At 38.0% G+C, this 15,809-nt stretch overlaps 2 protein-coding genes across 7 annotated transcripts in view; both read right to left on the bottom strand.

The window, feature by feature from the left end:
• The window catches only part of PHTF1 (putative homeodomain transcription factor 1), a 67,481-nt gene extending 61,270 nt beyond the window's left edge, over nt 1–6,211 (bottom strand). For 3 of the 6 annotated variants that reach the window (XR_007126771.1, XR_007126772.1, XM_047726851.1), the window contains exons 1-3: nt 5,716–6,210; nt 5,329–5,403; nt 4,593–4,649 (exon numbers count right to left, since the gene is read on the bottom strand). Coding sequence is in view for 3 of the 6 variants with exons in the window: in XM_047726851.1 (XP_047582807.1) it covers nt 4,593–4,649; nt 5,329–5,373 (102 nt within the window). In the remaining 3 variants the exon portion in view is untranslated. Of the gene's footprint in view, nt 1–4,592; nt 4,650–4,882; nt 4,928–5,328; nt 5,404–5,715 lie in introns of all 6 variants that reach the window. The other 3 variants (XM_047726850.1, XM_047726849.1, XM_047726848.1) reach the window with 3 other exon arrangements.
• Nucleotides 6,212–8,103: 1,892 nt separating this feature from the next.
• RSBN1 (round spermatid basic protein 1) overlaps nt 8,104–15,809 on the bottom strand; it is a 46,578-nt gene continuing 38,872 nt past the window's right edge. The window contains exons 5-7 of the mRNA XM_047724545.1: nt 14,731–14,898; nt 13,351–13,459; nt 8,104–12,711 (exon numbers count right to left, since the gene is read on the bottom strand). Of these exons, the coding sequence (XP_047580501.1) occupies nt 12,241–12,711; nt 13,351–13,459; nt 14,731–14,898 (748 nt within the window). The 3' untranslated portion in view covers nt 8,104–12,240. The remainder of the gene's footprint in view (nt 12,712–13,350; nt 13,460–14,730; nt 14,899–15,809) is intronic.

Below are 15,809 nucleotides of genomic sequence, written 5' to 3'. Positions count from 1 at the left end.
ATAGAAGCATTATCTACAATAGCCAAATTATGGAAGCAGCCCAAGTGTCCCTAGACTGATGGATAAAAAAGATGTGGTGTACAAACACACACACACACACACACACACACACACACACAGAGCGGAATATTACTCAGCCATCAAAAAGAATGATGCCATTTGCAACAACATGGATGGAGCTAGAGAGTATTATGCTAAGTGAAATAAGTGAAACAGGGAAAGACAAAGACCATATGACTTCACTCATATGTGGAATTTAAGAAACAAATGAGCAAAGGAGGAAAAAGAAAGAGGCAAACCAAGAGACAGACTTTTTTTTTTTAAGATTTTATTTATTTATTTGACAGAGACACAGCAAGAGAGGGAACACAAGCAGGGAGAGTGGTAGAGGGAGAAGCAGGCTTCACGATGAGCAGGGGTTCCATCCCAGGACTCTGGGATTATGACCTGAGGAGAGGTAGATGCTTAACAACTGAGCCACCCAGATGCCCTAAAAGACAGACTCTTAACTATAGAGAACAAACTCCTGGTTTCCAGGGGGTCGGTGTGTGGGAAGATGGGTGAAATAGGCCAAGGGGATTAAGGAGGGCACTTGTCCTGATGAGCACCAGGTGATGTATGGAAGTGTTGAATCACTATGTTGTATACCTGAAACTAATATTACCCTGTATGTTAACAAGAATTTAAATGAAAACTTAAAAAAAAAAAAAAAAGAAAAAATATTAGAGCACTCATCTTAGTAAATATATCCCAAGGGATATGGGAGTGACTAAGTTGAGCTTCATCACTGAAAATGATGTTAGACCTTAAATTTAATATACTCTCCCAATTAAGGAATTTTAGAAGATAGTTTCCATTGGTAATATGTATGACATTCTTGTGTGCAACGTTATGATTTCTGTTTTTCCATTGGCATGACCTAAGAAAATAGTTATATTGAGATACAATTTACATATTATAAAACTCACCTATTTTCAGGTGTGTAGTTTTGGTAATTACAATAAGTATCCTCTTAATCCCTTTGATCTATTTTACCCATCCATCATCATCCACTTCCTCTCTGCCAACCACCAGTTTGTTCTCTGTATTTGAGTCTGTTTTGTCTCCTTTTTTGTTTGTTCATTTTTTGTTTCATAAATTCCACATGAGTGAAATCATATGGTATTTGTCTTTCTCTTTCTCACTCATTTCACTTAACATTATATCCTCTGGGTCCATCCAAGTTGTTCAGATAGCAAGATCCCATTCTTAGTATATGTGCTGCCGAAGCGAGCACGCAAGATCCCATTCTTTATTAATATTCATACACATATATATGTATGTATATATATATACACACACTCACACATATGTATATATATACCCACACATATGTATGTATATATTATATGTATATATATATATGTGTGTGTGTATATATGTGTGTGTATATATATACACATACACACACCCCACTTCTTTATCCATTCATCTACTGATGGACACTTAGGTTGCTTCTGTATCTTGGCTATTGTCAATGATGCTGCAATAACATAGGGGTACAAATATCTTTTTTGAAGTAGTGTTTTTGTTTTCTTTAGGTAAATACCTGGTAGAATTACTAGATCATATGGTAATTCTTTAATTTTTTGAGCAACTTCCATCCTGTTTTCCACAGTGGCTGCACCAATTCACATTCCCACCAATAGTGCACAAGGTTTCCTTTTCCTCCACATCCTCACCAGTGCTTGTTAGTTCCTGTGTTTTTGAGTTTAGCCATTCTGACTAGTACGAGGTGACATCTCATCATGGTTTCGATGATGAGTGATGTTGAGCTTCTGTTCATGCATCTGTTGGCTATCTATATGTCCTCCCCTTGGACAAATATCTGTTCAGGTCATCTGCCCATTTTAATCAGATTACTTGCTTTTTTAGTCTTGAATTATATGAGTTCTTTGGATGTTAACCCCTATTGGATATATCATTTGCAAATATTTTCTCCTATTCAGTAGATTGCCTTTTTGTTTTGTTGATGGTTTCCTCCACTGAGCAAAAGCTTTTGATTTTGGTGTAGTCCCAATAGCTCAATTTTGTTTTTGCTTCCCTTGCCTGAGAAGACATATCTAGAATTTCTAGGGCCAATGTCAAAGAAATAACTGGCTATTTTCTTCGGAGTTTCATGTTTTCAGGTCTCACATTTAGATCTTTAATGCATCTTGAGTTATTTTTGTGTATGGTACAAGAAAGTAGTCCAATTTCATTCTTTTGCATGCAGCTGTCCAGTTTTCCCAGTACCATTTGTTGAAGAGTGTCTTTTTTTTTTTTTTAAGATTTTATTTACTTATTTGAGAAAGAGAGAGAGTGCAAGCGTTCATGAGCAGGAGAAGGGAAAGGGTCAGAGGAATAAGTAGACTCCCCAACTGAGCAGGAAGCCCAACGTGGGGCTCCATCCCAGAACCCTGAGATCATAACCTGAGCTGAAGGCAGTCACTTAGCCAACTGAGCTGCCTGGGTGCCCCGAAGAGGCTGTGTTTTCCCCATTGTATATTCTTGACTCAAATTGTATTTTTATTATGTAATTTCTAATTTTATTGTAGGTGATCTCAAGTTAATATTGCTCATTAATTTTGACTTTTTAAAAATTTATATTTGTATAATCTGTTTTTAAATTGCACTAAATACTTTGTATCCTACACTTTGGTCAATTTTTGTCTAAAACTTAAACATATTTAGACTTAAACATATTTAAAAAGATATCTCAGTTTTTCTCCCACCACCATTAGACTATGAAATTCAGGTGTCTCTTGTTTGCTATATTCTTAGCACCTAGAACATTGGTACATCAGCTCAGCAAATTCTTTAGAGTTGTCTTTAATTTTATTCTTTCCACTGCTGCTAAATTACAAGTATACGTTAAGGAGTTATTAGGTAGATTACCTTATGACAGAACAATGAATAAAAACAGACATAACAGGTAGTGTTAATTAAACACAGCAACAGACACCGAGTTCCTAATATGAAGCAAGACAGTCTAAGAATGTAATACCAACACAATTCCTACCCTCGAGGGCTATGAAGATGTACAGGTTAACAAGTAACTTTGATATGGTTTACTAAAAGGTAGGTAAGCATAAAATGGCATGGAATTAAGAGACGAGAAAATCTTTAGTTGGGCAGCAGAAGAAGGTAAGGCAAGTTTATAGCAGTAATAGAACCTTCTTAAGGATAAGGAAACCAAAACTCAAGAAAACTACAGTGCTGCTCAAGATCACAAGGTTAGAGATCACAAAAAGAAGATCTAACTCCCAGTTCTGTGCTCTTTCCATTACACCTTACCATCAGTACTTTACAGCAACCCCCAAAGACTAACAGGACAGGGTTTAGAGAATTACAAAATAAAATGTGGGTGTTATTCATCCTACCCCATGTCCCTTTAATATAGAAAAATCAAGGACTGTACAAAATTGTGAAAGTTAGCCATGTATCATGTAGTTCCAAGAACTCGTGAGTTGATTGACCCATAAAAAGAATGCACCCTACAAGTCTTGGTTAAATATATTTCACCCAAGATTTAAACGCCCCAGTCTAATCAATGTGACTTAGAGATAAACAGAACTATTAAATGATATGTATGTGTGGGTGTAATACATTTTTTTAAAGTGTTAAGAAAGGGTCTGCAGTAAATAAAATAGCAAGGTCCAAAAACAAGAATCTGCCAGCTATTATTCAGCACTTTCCAAAGAAGTGAGACCCTGAATCCATAGATCTAAGTATTAAAGTCATATAGAGAGACATTCTTTTAAGGGCGGGGATGGTCTTTAGGCTTTTTCCACATCTTTTTCCACATCTATCCAATTACATACGGCTACCAAGCAACCTTCCCATGACTAATTTGCACCATCGTTCCATCTCCCCAGCACATCTTGAGCCCACAACCCTGACTTTGGAACATTAAGTTGTTTAATCCTTCCCTCCACTACTATAAATTAATAAACTGGCATTCTGAATCCATGTCAGTTTTTGGTTGGTTAAAATGAAATTACCCTAAGAATCTGCTCAGTTCTGAGAGCATTGAAAACTTAAGACCATACTCTAAACCAGTAATTGAAAAAGTGATTCAGGACACAAATGGATTTGATTTGGCTTGCACAGGAAGAGAAAAAGGAGAAAGAAGAAAAAAAAAAAAAGAGGAGAATGAGGTGAGAGAGGAGGAGGAGGAAAGGTGGGAGAAGGGAAGACACTCTAAAAAAATCTGGATATTTCACATTAAAATGCATCTTCCCAGCTTCTCTTGAAAACTCTGAAGCTCTGGCAGTCCCAGGGCTGCATTGCCCCAGAGTAAAGCTGGCCAGCATTAAGCAGCCACAGCCCCCTTTACAGGGGACATTTGCTTTCTAATTCATCGTAGACCAACCACTCCTTTCTATTTCCCTGATACTGAGGCCAAATGTCAATTGTCATTTGTCATTCTGCTTGCAATGTTGTCTTCCTTAGAAATGCCAAAGAATAAAGAATAGCCACAGTTGGTGATAAGGGCAGATTTTATAAAAAGTACAATCCACTCTTCACATTAATTCAGCAAAACAAAGCTAAAATCAAAGAAATCAATTTACCTTAATCTGAGTCTGTTCGATTGACTTTTCCCAGATCTGCTGATCATATGCTCCAATCTGAAACAGGGAGCAGGCTATTAAATGATGCAAAGGAAAAATCTTTCCACTGAGATCAAATCTCACACAAGTCATGAAACTATTAAGTATCAATAAGCTATCTGGAAATGATTATGATTCTCCGAGGTTAGAATAAATTATTGTTTCCAAAGGCCATTTCCTTCAAAATTCTAAAAGTGGCTGGATCTAAAGGTAAGTTAAAAAGCTATGTCCAAAATATTTCAAATTATTACCTTACAAGATATTTCCACTTCGTAAGGAAAACATCAGTAGGAAAACTAGAGAGGAATAAAAGGTAACAGGCAGCTCAATAAGACTGGTGACAGTATCAATCTGAGCTGTGAAGATAAAAGTTTCAGGTCTAAAAAAAACCCAGCAGTTTGATCAGAAGCGAACTTTCAAAGCCTTGCTGTAGCACAGCACTGTGATGCGGTCTGGAGGAGGGAGGGGACTAGAAAATCTTATTCAGGGACGTGGAACTGAGTTTATAAGACCTAATGACCTTGTGCATCAGGTCTTCCATGTAAGTTGAAAGATACCATGCAGGAATTCCTGGCACTACCAAGCCTAGGAGAAACTAACGGGATATTCTTTGCGGGAGCTTTTGGAAGGAATGATGCTTTACCAAAAAAAAAAAAAAAAAAAAAAAAAAAAAAAAAAAAAAAAAAATTGATATTACCTTCTTTTGGTACCACGATATAGCATCTCTCTCATTTGAGGCCATCTGTGTCTCCAGACAGGGAATGGGATTTCACTGAAAATGAAGGAAAACCAGTCGGTGAGTCCGGTTGCTGAAAGGTGCTCTCCCAGTTTGGGGAGAACGCCAAAATCGCCTCTCTCAGCCTCTCCATGAGCTGCTGACTGTCTCTCTCCGGCTGTTTGCCAGGAAAAAAAAAAAAAAAGACAAAAACAGAAGCAAACCAAAAACCTCTGGCGCAGTGGCGCCCCGAGAAGCCTCTCTGCGATATTTGGTGCGAGTGTGTTGAGGGATGCAGGGCAGGGGAAGGGGTGCTGGCTGGAGCTGAGCTGCACCCGCCTCCTCCTCTCGCCGGCGTCCGGCTCTCACCTGGTGCCCGCTGCCCCGCAGTCTGGTGGCCGGGACCTTCCTCCTCAGTGGCCCCGGCCCCGCCATGAGGCCGGGGGCGAGACGGCCGGCCCCGCAGGCCGCATCTTCCCCCCGAGGCGGAGACGCCAGCGCGGCCGTTACCATGGAGACCGCGGAGGCCGCCCGGGCCTCGGAGGCAGCAGGCCGCCCAGCGCCCAGAGGAGGGCACTCTGTTGCCGCAGACCCGGCGCCCTCCAAGCCCGACCTACAGGGTCACCAGACGGCCCCCCGCCGCCCCCCCCCCCCCCGAGAAGCGAACAATGAACTGAGAAAGGAGGGGGATAAAAAGTGAAGGAGGTCTTCGCCCGCCGCCAGAGTAGGCTAAGGCTATGGCCGAAGACTCAGTGCCGGCTGTTCCGGTGAGGGGCGAAGGCAGCCCGGCGCGGGAGGCTGCGGCTGCGGGGCGGCGAGCGTGCGTCCTGCTAGGCCGGGCCGGCCTGCGGGCCGTGACTCAGCCAGCCGAGAGCTGGGCGAGGGCCGCGCCGCAGACCACAGTGCAGCCCCGCTGCGGCTTCCGCTTTCCGGGTTTTGCTGCTAAGGTGGCTCCGCCCCCGCCCAGGCCGGGCCCGCCGAGCCTCCTCGGTGTTGGAGGGGTTGGGAGGCACGGGAGCGTCAAGGCCCAGGCAGCTGCCTCGGATCAGCCTCCAGGTCACTTCCTCAGAAATGACTTTCCCAGCCATCGATCTAAAGGGGGTCGGTCATGGTGTTCTAATAGCTCCCAGTTCCTTCCTTTGTAACACTTATCTTTGTTTTACAGGTTTCTTTGTACTTCAGTATTTACTATCGGTCTTCCCTAAAGGGCTATGGGCTCCGTGAGGTCAGAGCCTGGGGCCTGGCACACAGGTTCTTGACTAAATGAACAGATGTTCTGAATTTACGCCGTCCTGGGACGAAGGGCGAGGTGGGCTGCGGCTTAGGGATTCGCTTCCTTTCGTCCAGGCTGATTGAGGTCAGGATAATGGAATGGTTGCGCTCTATGAATATTTAAAGAGTACCTTAGCAAGATTTTAAGCTGCGCTCGTCCTCTATACTGCACGGGTTTTTGTTTTCGGTTTTTGGGTTTTTTGGCCATTCATGGAACACTGACCCCTAACGGCCATTCCCACTCCACTTGAAGCAGTGTCCATGCTTGCTTAGCATGAAGCATCTGAGTCAGGTAAAGCTAGTAAAAGATAAGGATCACACCGGCTACCACTTCAGAAAGCCTAAGAAATGTGGTTCTAGGTTTTAAAAACATATTAAATCGGGGGTAAGGTGAAGTCCCATTTTACTGAAAGGAAAAAGCCACTAAGAAGTAAAAGTAAATCCCACAGAATTAATTAAAAATTATTTCACCCGGGCTTAAATTATTTTTTATATTGTACACTTATGGTTTTGCTTCCTGACAGCTTTTCCCTTTAATTCTATTGGATTTCAGGAAAAATGGCCAACTTAAAAACGGATAAATGACAAATGAAAAGGTCATCACTGTCTATGTAAATATTTGCTTTAAGACAAATTACATTTTACTTCACTGCTTAGTGCACAGAGACTTTGTGGGGTGGGATTCATGGAAGAATTGAAATCAGTAAGTTGCATTTTGGAATAGTAGGAAGTAGCAAATCATCTTCCGAATGACCCTTTTTACCAAGTTCTCAGTTTTAAGGCTGCCACTGAGCACTGCATGGGCTTTGAACCAAGAACTGCATTTAGATCCCTACTTCAATTAAAGAACTGTGATCTTATGCAATTTATTCGACCTAACAAGCCTATTTTCTCACCTGTATTTATTGTTATCTTCATACTAAATACTAAAGGCTGTGAAGTTTAAATGAGATACCCTCCTAGAAAGTGCCTGGCCCTTGGCAGTTACTCAGAGAACATTAATTCCCTTCCTTCTCGTTTCCTAATCACAACCAAGGTCTATCAGGACTTACTAAGTATCTCAAAGAGAAGTTCACACAATTCCTGAGGAAAAAAAATCCATTGCATTGTGTCACTTAATACATCAATGACATCCAAAATGTCTATCACCACCTTCATTAACTAACACTGTTTGCACATACTTTGAAAAATATCAATTAAAATTTTAATTTTAAAATTTTAAATTAAAAATTTGATTGTCCTCTCAAGTAGATATAAGCATCAGAAGGCACAAGTGCCACAAATGCCAAGTGTAGTTTTTCTTCATCCCAAAAACTAGTTGCATTTCTGTATGCATCCCCTTTTCTTTAGGGAAGAAAAGTCACAAGATTTTCTAAAAGATTAGGAAATGACAGGGTACACAGAAAGTGGGGGATTAATATTTTAAAAACAGGTTCCAGGTAGCCAGAATTCACATGCACTATTCATTTTCTCATGAAACAAAAGTAAAGGACAAATCAGACTTCTGTTTATTAAAAAAATACTTTACAGGGAAAAAAAAACCTCTATGCATTCCATTGTCCTATTTTACAAAGAAATAGCTTAACAATTTAACACACTTAGACAGCTACAAAAAAGCACTGTGTTAAAAGGATTATTATTCACACAAATTTAGATTTAAGACTATTCATTAAAAACCTTTTTAAAACACTCGTTAATGTCAATAAACAAACTAAGGCCACACAACGCAAATAGTCCGCCAGGCAAATTATACATTTCATCTATATGCAAAGACCTCTTAGATAAATTAAAGCCACAGGAAAAAAAAAAAGTCTTAGCTGCCAATCAAAATGGAGTTTAGTCACAGAAAACACTATTACATGAAAATTTACAACATGTGATAGAAGTAGTACATAAGTATTTCTTTAGAGAATTGAAAAGTGCTATATTAAGAGACAGTGGTCTCAACTACATGCACAAGTGGATCATAAAAAATTTATGAAGAAAATGGAAGGCCATAATATTTATGGAGATACTTGCTTTTAAAGCAACAAACTTTCAGGATGAGGATAGGTCCCTTATGTGCTAAAGAAAAACATTTGTCTTGTACATTTCCTCTACTTACTGCATGGCCAATAAATACAGCTACAACTTGTTTAAAAAAAAACTTAGCAGAAATATGAATTTCTGCCATGTACTAGTGAAAGGCTCTTTTTTTTTAAACCTGTAGCAATGATAAAATAGATCAGAAAGACACAAACTCAATTATCCTAAAGGTATAAATGTAAATAAATTTTAAATGGCAAATACAGATGAAAATATAATGGGCTAATATTAATGATCAAGAATATATTCACTAAGGGTTTTCTTGAATCTTGGAGTCTTGTTTCTAAATTAGTTTTCATTCTAGACACTATTTATAGAGGGAAAGGCAATAAGCAAAAGTTTCTCCAGGCATTAAGTATGAACTTTATACCTATTAAGACTGACGCAAGATGTTACAAGACATCTTTTCCTAAGGTTTGGTAAAGGGTTTTAACAAGCTCCATTTTCCCCCACAAGAGCTTGTAGTATTAGTCAACTGATATTCCAACTGTCTCCAAGGGGAAAGGGCACCTCTCGTCTTTTAATTAAAAATAATAAAGTACCAGTCAGACAAATTCTAAGCACTGAATAAGCAAATTAAAAGTACAATTAAGCTTAGGAATTCATTTTTAAAGAGTTGAAACTTTGGAGGGGAAAACTAATATGTAGGTTTTTATTATTGCTTTATGAATTTGGGATACCTCTGAATCATAATCCTACTCCTAGCATATCTTGGTAATTACAGAATGCTTCTGGGGCACGGGGAAAATACATTTATCCTTATTTATGAATACCATAAAATTCTAGTTACTAAGTTAGGAATATTCATTTATTGGGTCCTTTCCTTAAGCACATTTTTAAAATATCCCTCTGCTCCACAAAATACTCAAACTTACAGCCACATTCTGCAAGTAATCTCAAAGAGTTGGCACAACAGATAATATACCAAAAAGGAAGATCAGCTTAAATTTCAGTTACAACTTCACTGCCATCACTACTTTACAAATCAGAAGACGCCAGATTGCTCCATGCCTCACTCCACCAAACCAAATAATTTCAAGATTTAGAAAAGTTGCAATCATTTGTATCACTCAACTAGGATACAACTTTGAAAGCAGTAAGGAACTCAAAACTTGAGCTTTATATTCATCAGTCTTTAAAGCATGCTATTAAATCTAATACATAGGACATTCAGTTTCCAGATACATTACTAGCTAAATGTTTCTCTCTCCATTCTATTGCAATTCTAACTTACAATGAATTTATTAGTACATGATTTTAAACATTTGTATACTCTTTTAATGTGTTTATATTGGAGGTGAGGGTAGAATGTTTATAAAAGGAAAATGGGGATTTGCTTTTGATTGTAGGTCTTTGCAGATCCGCTGGTTCCTGAGTGATTATACACAGTGCTGGCTGTCAGGAGACAGTCTCCTTGTTTATTAGTAATGACCAGCTTAGATGACAGATGGCATCTGCTGGATGGCAAGTGGGAAATGGGGAAATCGGATCTTGGAAGACAAGAAAAATAAAAATAAAAAAAGTTTTTGCTTTAACAACCTTGTTCTTCATGATTATTTTAAAAAACAAATGTTGCCTGAGAAGAATTCTACTTTGCACAGCCTAGTAAAGCTCTATGAAATTCTTCTGGACAGAAAAACAAAAACAAGAAAACCCAAATCCACATACTTTTGTGATTAACCCCTCCCCCCCTCCAAAATAACAAAAAACACCCTCAAAGGCAGGTCCCTTTAAAAACTAGTCTTGATAAACTAGAATTTACCCTAGAATTTATACCCAAGATTTTAAAACACCCCTGCAATAATCACATTACTTTTCATACCATTCTAATTACCTTATTTACAAAGATAACTAAAACCAACATCACTTCCAATTCATAAATGGTTTACATTGAAATGTTTCTCTATTTGTCTTCATCCTTTGTAACAGAGAATACATACATATACATATATATAAGGAATAATACAGATTCTAACTAATCACTGCAGTATTTGCTGATGGTTACTTTTCTATCGGTTTACACAGTGACCTCTATACTTTGCTAATATGCATTTAACTACACAACAATATTGCACAATGTAATATTTATATAAGATTTAGCCTATTTCAGAATATTTTAGAGAAAATTCATATTTGATATTTTAAAAGATGCAGCTAAGTTTTCATGGTGACAGACATAATAAAGCAGCATCTTTTTTGCCTATGTTAATGTAAATATTCCAAATCTCACCCTCCAGGAAAAAAAATCTCCAAATTGCACAATAACCAGGTAGATACAAGAATCTGGTCTTAGGTGTGGGGAATACTCTTCCTTTAATGAACAAAAGGCCTACTGTATTATTAACTAAGAGAAAGTGAAATGTGTATCATGTTAACATTCTAAAATAATAGAAAGTTAAGACTACACTAGCTATATGAACTGTGCCTGTTCAGAAAAAAAAAATATTTTTTTTTTAAGTACTCGGGCACTAAGCAGTAGGTTACCTGAAGCTCTAGGATGAAGTCTAGTGCCATATTCTTTATTAGGCCATAGCAACACAGAATAATAGTAAATAAACCCAAGTATTCACCAGTTAAAACTGAATTGAAGTGTATCAACTGATCTTTATCATGAAGAAGTTGATGCCAAGTGACAAAAACAGTTTTTCCTAAGTTTCATGCACAAAATATGGCAGCCTCATCAGAAAGATTGATATCATTCTCTAAGTTTGACACTCGTGATCAATTTAGGAAGCAAAAGTATCCACACAATGTGTGAGAATGCTAGGTAGCAGAATGATAGAGTATCATGTCAACATTATCTCTTTTACCCAATTATCTTCCATAGTTACCATGTATTCTAGAAGAGATTAATGAACCATGGAAAATGAATGACCAAGGACTATTCATCTTTAGATATTTTTAATTGAAATATCCACTGGGCTTTAAATAACAGACACAAAAAAGACAGTTTGGATCAGAAAGTGCTGTGCTTTCTCTTTTGTTAAGAAACCAGAGAGCCACTGAATTTTCCTTAGAAACTACCTGTTCTTTATGGTTGGAACTTACTTGCCCACGTACAAGATGCAGGAACTCTTTCTTGCAACCTATGCCATCTTTACTGTAGAAACTGAATCTGTGTCATAAAGACACAAGTACCAAAGCATAAGTCTGATCTTCTATCGTAAAAACAGCAAATGTGGCAAGAGACAAGGCAAGATAAAATTAAGGGAAGTGAATAATTTACCAAATAAGAATCTGTCATTCCCGAGAATTCTCAGTTTGATTTGAAGAAGAGATTGAATTGTTACCTCACACCTTAAAACAGAAAGTAGCAGCAGACCCACTATTACATACTGTACTAACGGGATAAGATACAACTCTTAACTTTGCATAATCTGTGTAAAAAAGATATGCTTGACATTTGTGGAATGTCATTTCTCTTTATAGAATTATAGGCAAGATTTCTCCAATAAAACTTAACTTAAGCCAGTTATAAAACTATAACTTCACATCAAAATTTAAAAAAGTTAAAAAATGTGTTTGAGTATGTACATATCACACAGGAGTGCTCGAATGTTCCTGTAGATGGTGTTGCTGGTCAGAGTCCAGTCTACTTTCCACCTTTAAAACTGGAATAGGCTGAGTTATCTGATCTTGCTGTAGTTTAAGTTCCGATGAAGGAAAGGACGATGAAGCAGTTGTCAAAAGCTGCATCTCTCTGCATGTTTCCTCGGATTCAGTTTTTACCCTCACACACTGTGAGTCAACTTCTAATTCTTGCTTTCCGGTTAAATCACAGTCCACGGTAGAACTGCTTTCTGTGTTGTGAGTGGCTTCCACAACCGGGTGGTACTGTTTAAGCCTTATATGCCAAGCTAAGCTGCACACTGCTGACACGGTTTTGAACTGATGAATGACATTTCTAGGGATGAAGTAAATATCATTGTCACACAGCTGAATTCTGGCGTAGCGAATGCCTTCCCGCCTCATTTGGTTTAGTTTCGCTTCATCCACCCACTGTACACACTGCAGAGAAAAGAGAAGTTGCATGACACTTTAAAATATGTAATAATTTCGCCAAATAAAATATCAGAATGAATACAGGGTAACAGTAGTAGAGCCAAATTAAAGCCAAGCAATACTAAGTAACAGACAACTTTCTGAAATTGCCTATAATGCTTGGGAAACACTTTTTCTCATACTTTCTACCTCTCTAGTAACAAAGTACAGGTTAAAGTCAGGATGGCCTAAGGAACTATTTAAGCAACTATTCCAAAACCCAGCTAGGTATCAATAATGAATTCTCTGCCATACAGAAGGGCAACATTTACCTGCTCCTGTGTTCTTCAACCTTCTGCAGGTTAAGGACACACAGGACAATGGGGTTATCAGCTGAGACTACTGCCAGCCAGAACTGAGCAGCTTAGACCCTCTGGCCATCTGGGTCCAACTGGCATCCCAAAGATTAAAGACTGCAAGCATTCTGCTTGGGAAGCTCTGTTTCAATGACTTTCTGACACACTCCACACATATCTTTTAATAGTAATAAAATTAAATTTGCCATCCCCTGTATCCAACTATAAGATCAAATGCAAAATAAAATGGGTAACAGGCACTTATTTCTATTATCTCACTCGAAAGGTAATAAAAAAGCAAGAGTTTTACCTGGGAAACCGGGGGTTCATGAAGGTCTAACTGAAGTCTCTGTACAACATCAGTAAAATCCTCAGCATGAAAACAAATCACATCTTTGGTTATGCGAGGTTGGTCACTCCTAAGATTAACAAAATCAAATTTTAGAAACATGCATCACATAATGGAAGATGATGACAAATTTCATTTCTCCTATTCCTGGAAATGCTACTACTAGCCTAGAAGTAGACCCACAGCTCCTACAAACAGAGTGTACATTTGTTTTTTTAATCAAGATTTAAAAAATAAATAAAACACCAATAAAGCTGTTTTTAAAAAAATGAAAACTAGATCAGTTGTTACAAAATCAAAATAACAATGACTAAAAGCAGTTTCATTCTAAACTAGCTACATCTGCATCTTCTCACCACACTGCCCCATTTCCAGGCCACCCAGTAATGTCATCGTCGGGATGGAACAAAGTGGAGAGAAAACATTATCAGCCACATAAATATCATGCCTTCAGTTTCCAAAGGAGAAAGGGAAAAAAAGCTAAGCAATGTACTTGAAATACATCCAGCTATGATTGAACTATACTTCTAAAAAAGGTTAGAGCAAACTATAGGAATACTGAAGGCCCTGAAGTTATAAATATGAAAAACAAAATAGTTTTAAAATAAGCTAAATTCAATGCTCTGAGCTTTTGGTTCCAATTGAATGTAAAAGGGTGCAGCCACTATTGAAAATAGTATAGCAGTTCCTCCAAAAATTAAAAATAGAATTATGAAATGATCTAGCAATTGCACTTCTGGGTATATACCCAAAAGACTGAAAGCAGAGGCAGGAAGAGATACTTGTTCACAGCAGCCAAAAGGTGGAAGCAACCCACGTGCTCACTGAAGAATGAAGCAGAGAAACAAAATGTGCCATATACCTATAATGGAATACTATTCAGCCTTAAAAAGGAAGGAAATTATAGCACTTGGTACCATATGGATGAACCCTGAGGATATTATGCTAACAAAAATAAGCCAGTCACAAAAAACTACTGTATGATTCCACTTATATGACGTATTTAAAGTAGTCAAATTCACAGAAACAGAAAGTACAATGAAGGGTACCAGGAGCTGGGGAGAGAGGAGAAAGGCAGTTATTATCTAATGGGTATAGAGTTAACAGTTTTGCAAGACAAAAAGTTCTCTAAGTCTGCTTCACAATAATGTAAATATACTTAACACCTCTGAAATGTACACTTAAAATGGCAAAGATTTTTCATTTAAAAAATTTTTCATTTATTTTGTTATGTATATTTTACCACAATTTCAAAAAAGGTTACTCCCCAACCTTTTAAATTGAGTCCACATTTTCTCAAACAACATTAACCAACCTTGTAGTTTAGTTCCCTTAACTTACCATTCACCAAACTGTACAGCTTTCAAAACCCCAACAGCAGCCGTACTCTGCCAGTCAAACCCCTGACCTACATGGTCAGCATGAGCTCTTGTCCTGTCTTCAAAGAGGACTTCACGGGGTTCACTGGTCCGAGGTAGGTACTGGAGATTTTTAATTTCATTCATTGATCTGGAGTTGATTTGGTTGTAAAGTAAAGCAGGGGTAAGTATTAACAGCAATAAGGTGAAAAAGTCTGCTAAAATGTAAAATTTTAAATAAGACCAGGACTAATAAGGATTCAATGATTCTGATCATGAGCATTTAACATACTATACTGCAAAGCTTAATGAGATTACCTTCTTCCCTAAGGATGTCATGGTAACACAAAAGCTGTATCTTTGATTTGGCTCAAGTGTAGTTAGAATACATAAAATGTAGTTTTCTAAAACTAAACTCGGAAAACACAATTCAAAAATTCAAGGCTGTGTGTCTCTCTACCCCGAGCCATCTTAACTCTCAAAACATTCTACTAGACCTGATTCAAGATGGCAAACTGAGAATGTACTTGATCTCCTTCTACATTAAAATCTTAAAGAGGCTTCAAACTAATATGGTAGGGGTGAGAGAGGAAATGCATGAATGGATGGGAGTACAGATGAAACAGAACTGGCTATGAACTGATAACTGTTATACTGAATACATGAGAATTCATTATATTCTCTTCTGCTTTTTTTACATACCCCAAAATTTCTAAATATAGTAATCTAAAGGTGACAGTAAAGGATAAATAAGAACCAACAAAAAAATGAGTTAGTTAATGAACAATATCAACAAATTTCTGGAAGGTGGAAAATGATTACAAATGTCTTGGACTAATAAAACTGAGCAGAGAAAGCCACAGGCCTAGAATACACATGAAGGGAATGGCAACTAAAAAGGCAGCTGGCCTGCCCAAAAGACCTCAGAGAAGCCTAAGAGGCAAAGGTGGGTGGCGGATGGGTGGGGTGGGAACCAGGTATAATGATGATAATAGATAGAAATGAGGTAAGGCTGAGAAAGGGGGGAACTAAAGTGAAATTCTGTAAATAAACCAGTCACCT

Source organism: Lutra lutra, chromosome 4, assembly GCF_902655055.1.
Source record: "Lutra lutra chromosome 4, mLutLut1.2, whole genome shotgun sequence".
Lineage (NCBI taxonomy): Eukaryota > Metazoa > Chordata > Mammalia > Carnivora > Mustelidae > Lutra > Lutra lutra.
The sequence above is the reverse complement of the archived record's forward strand: the minus strand, read 5'-3'. Positions and strand labels throughout refer to the sequence as shown.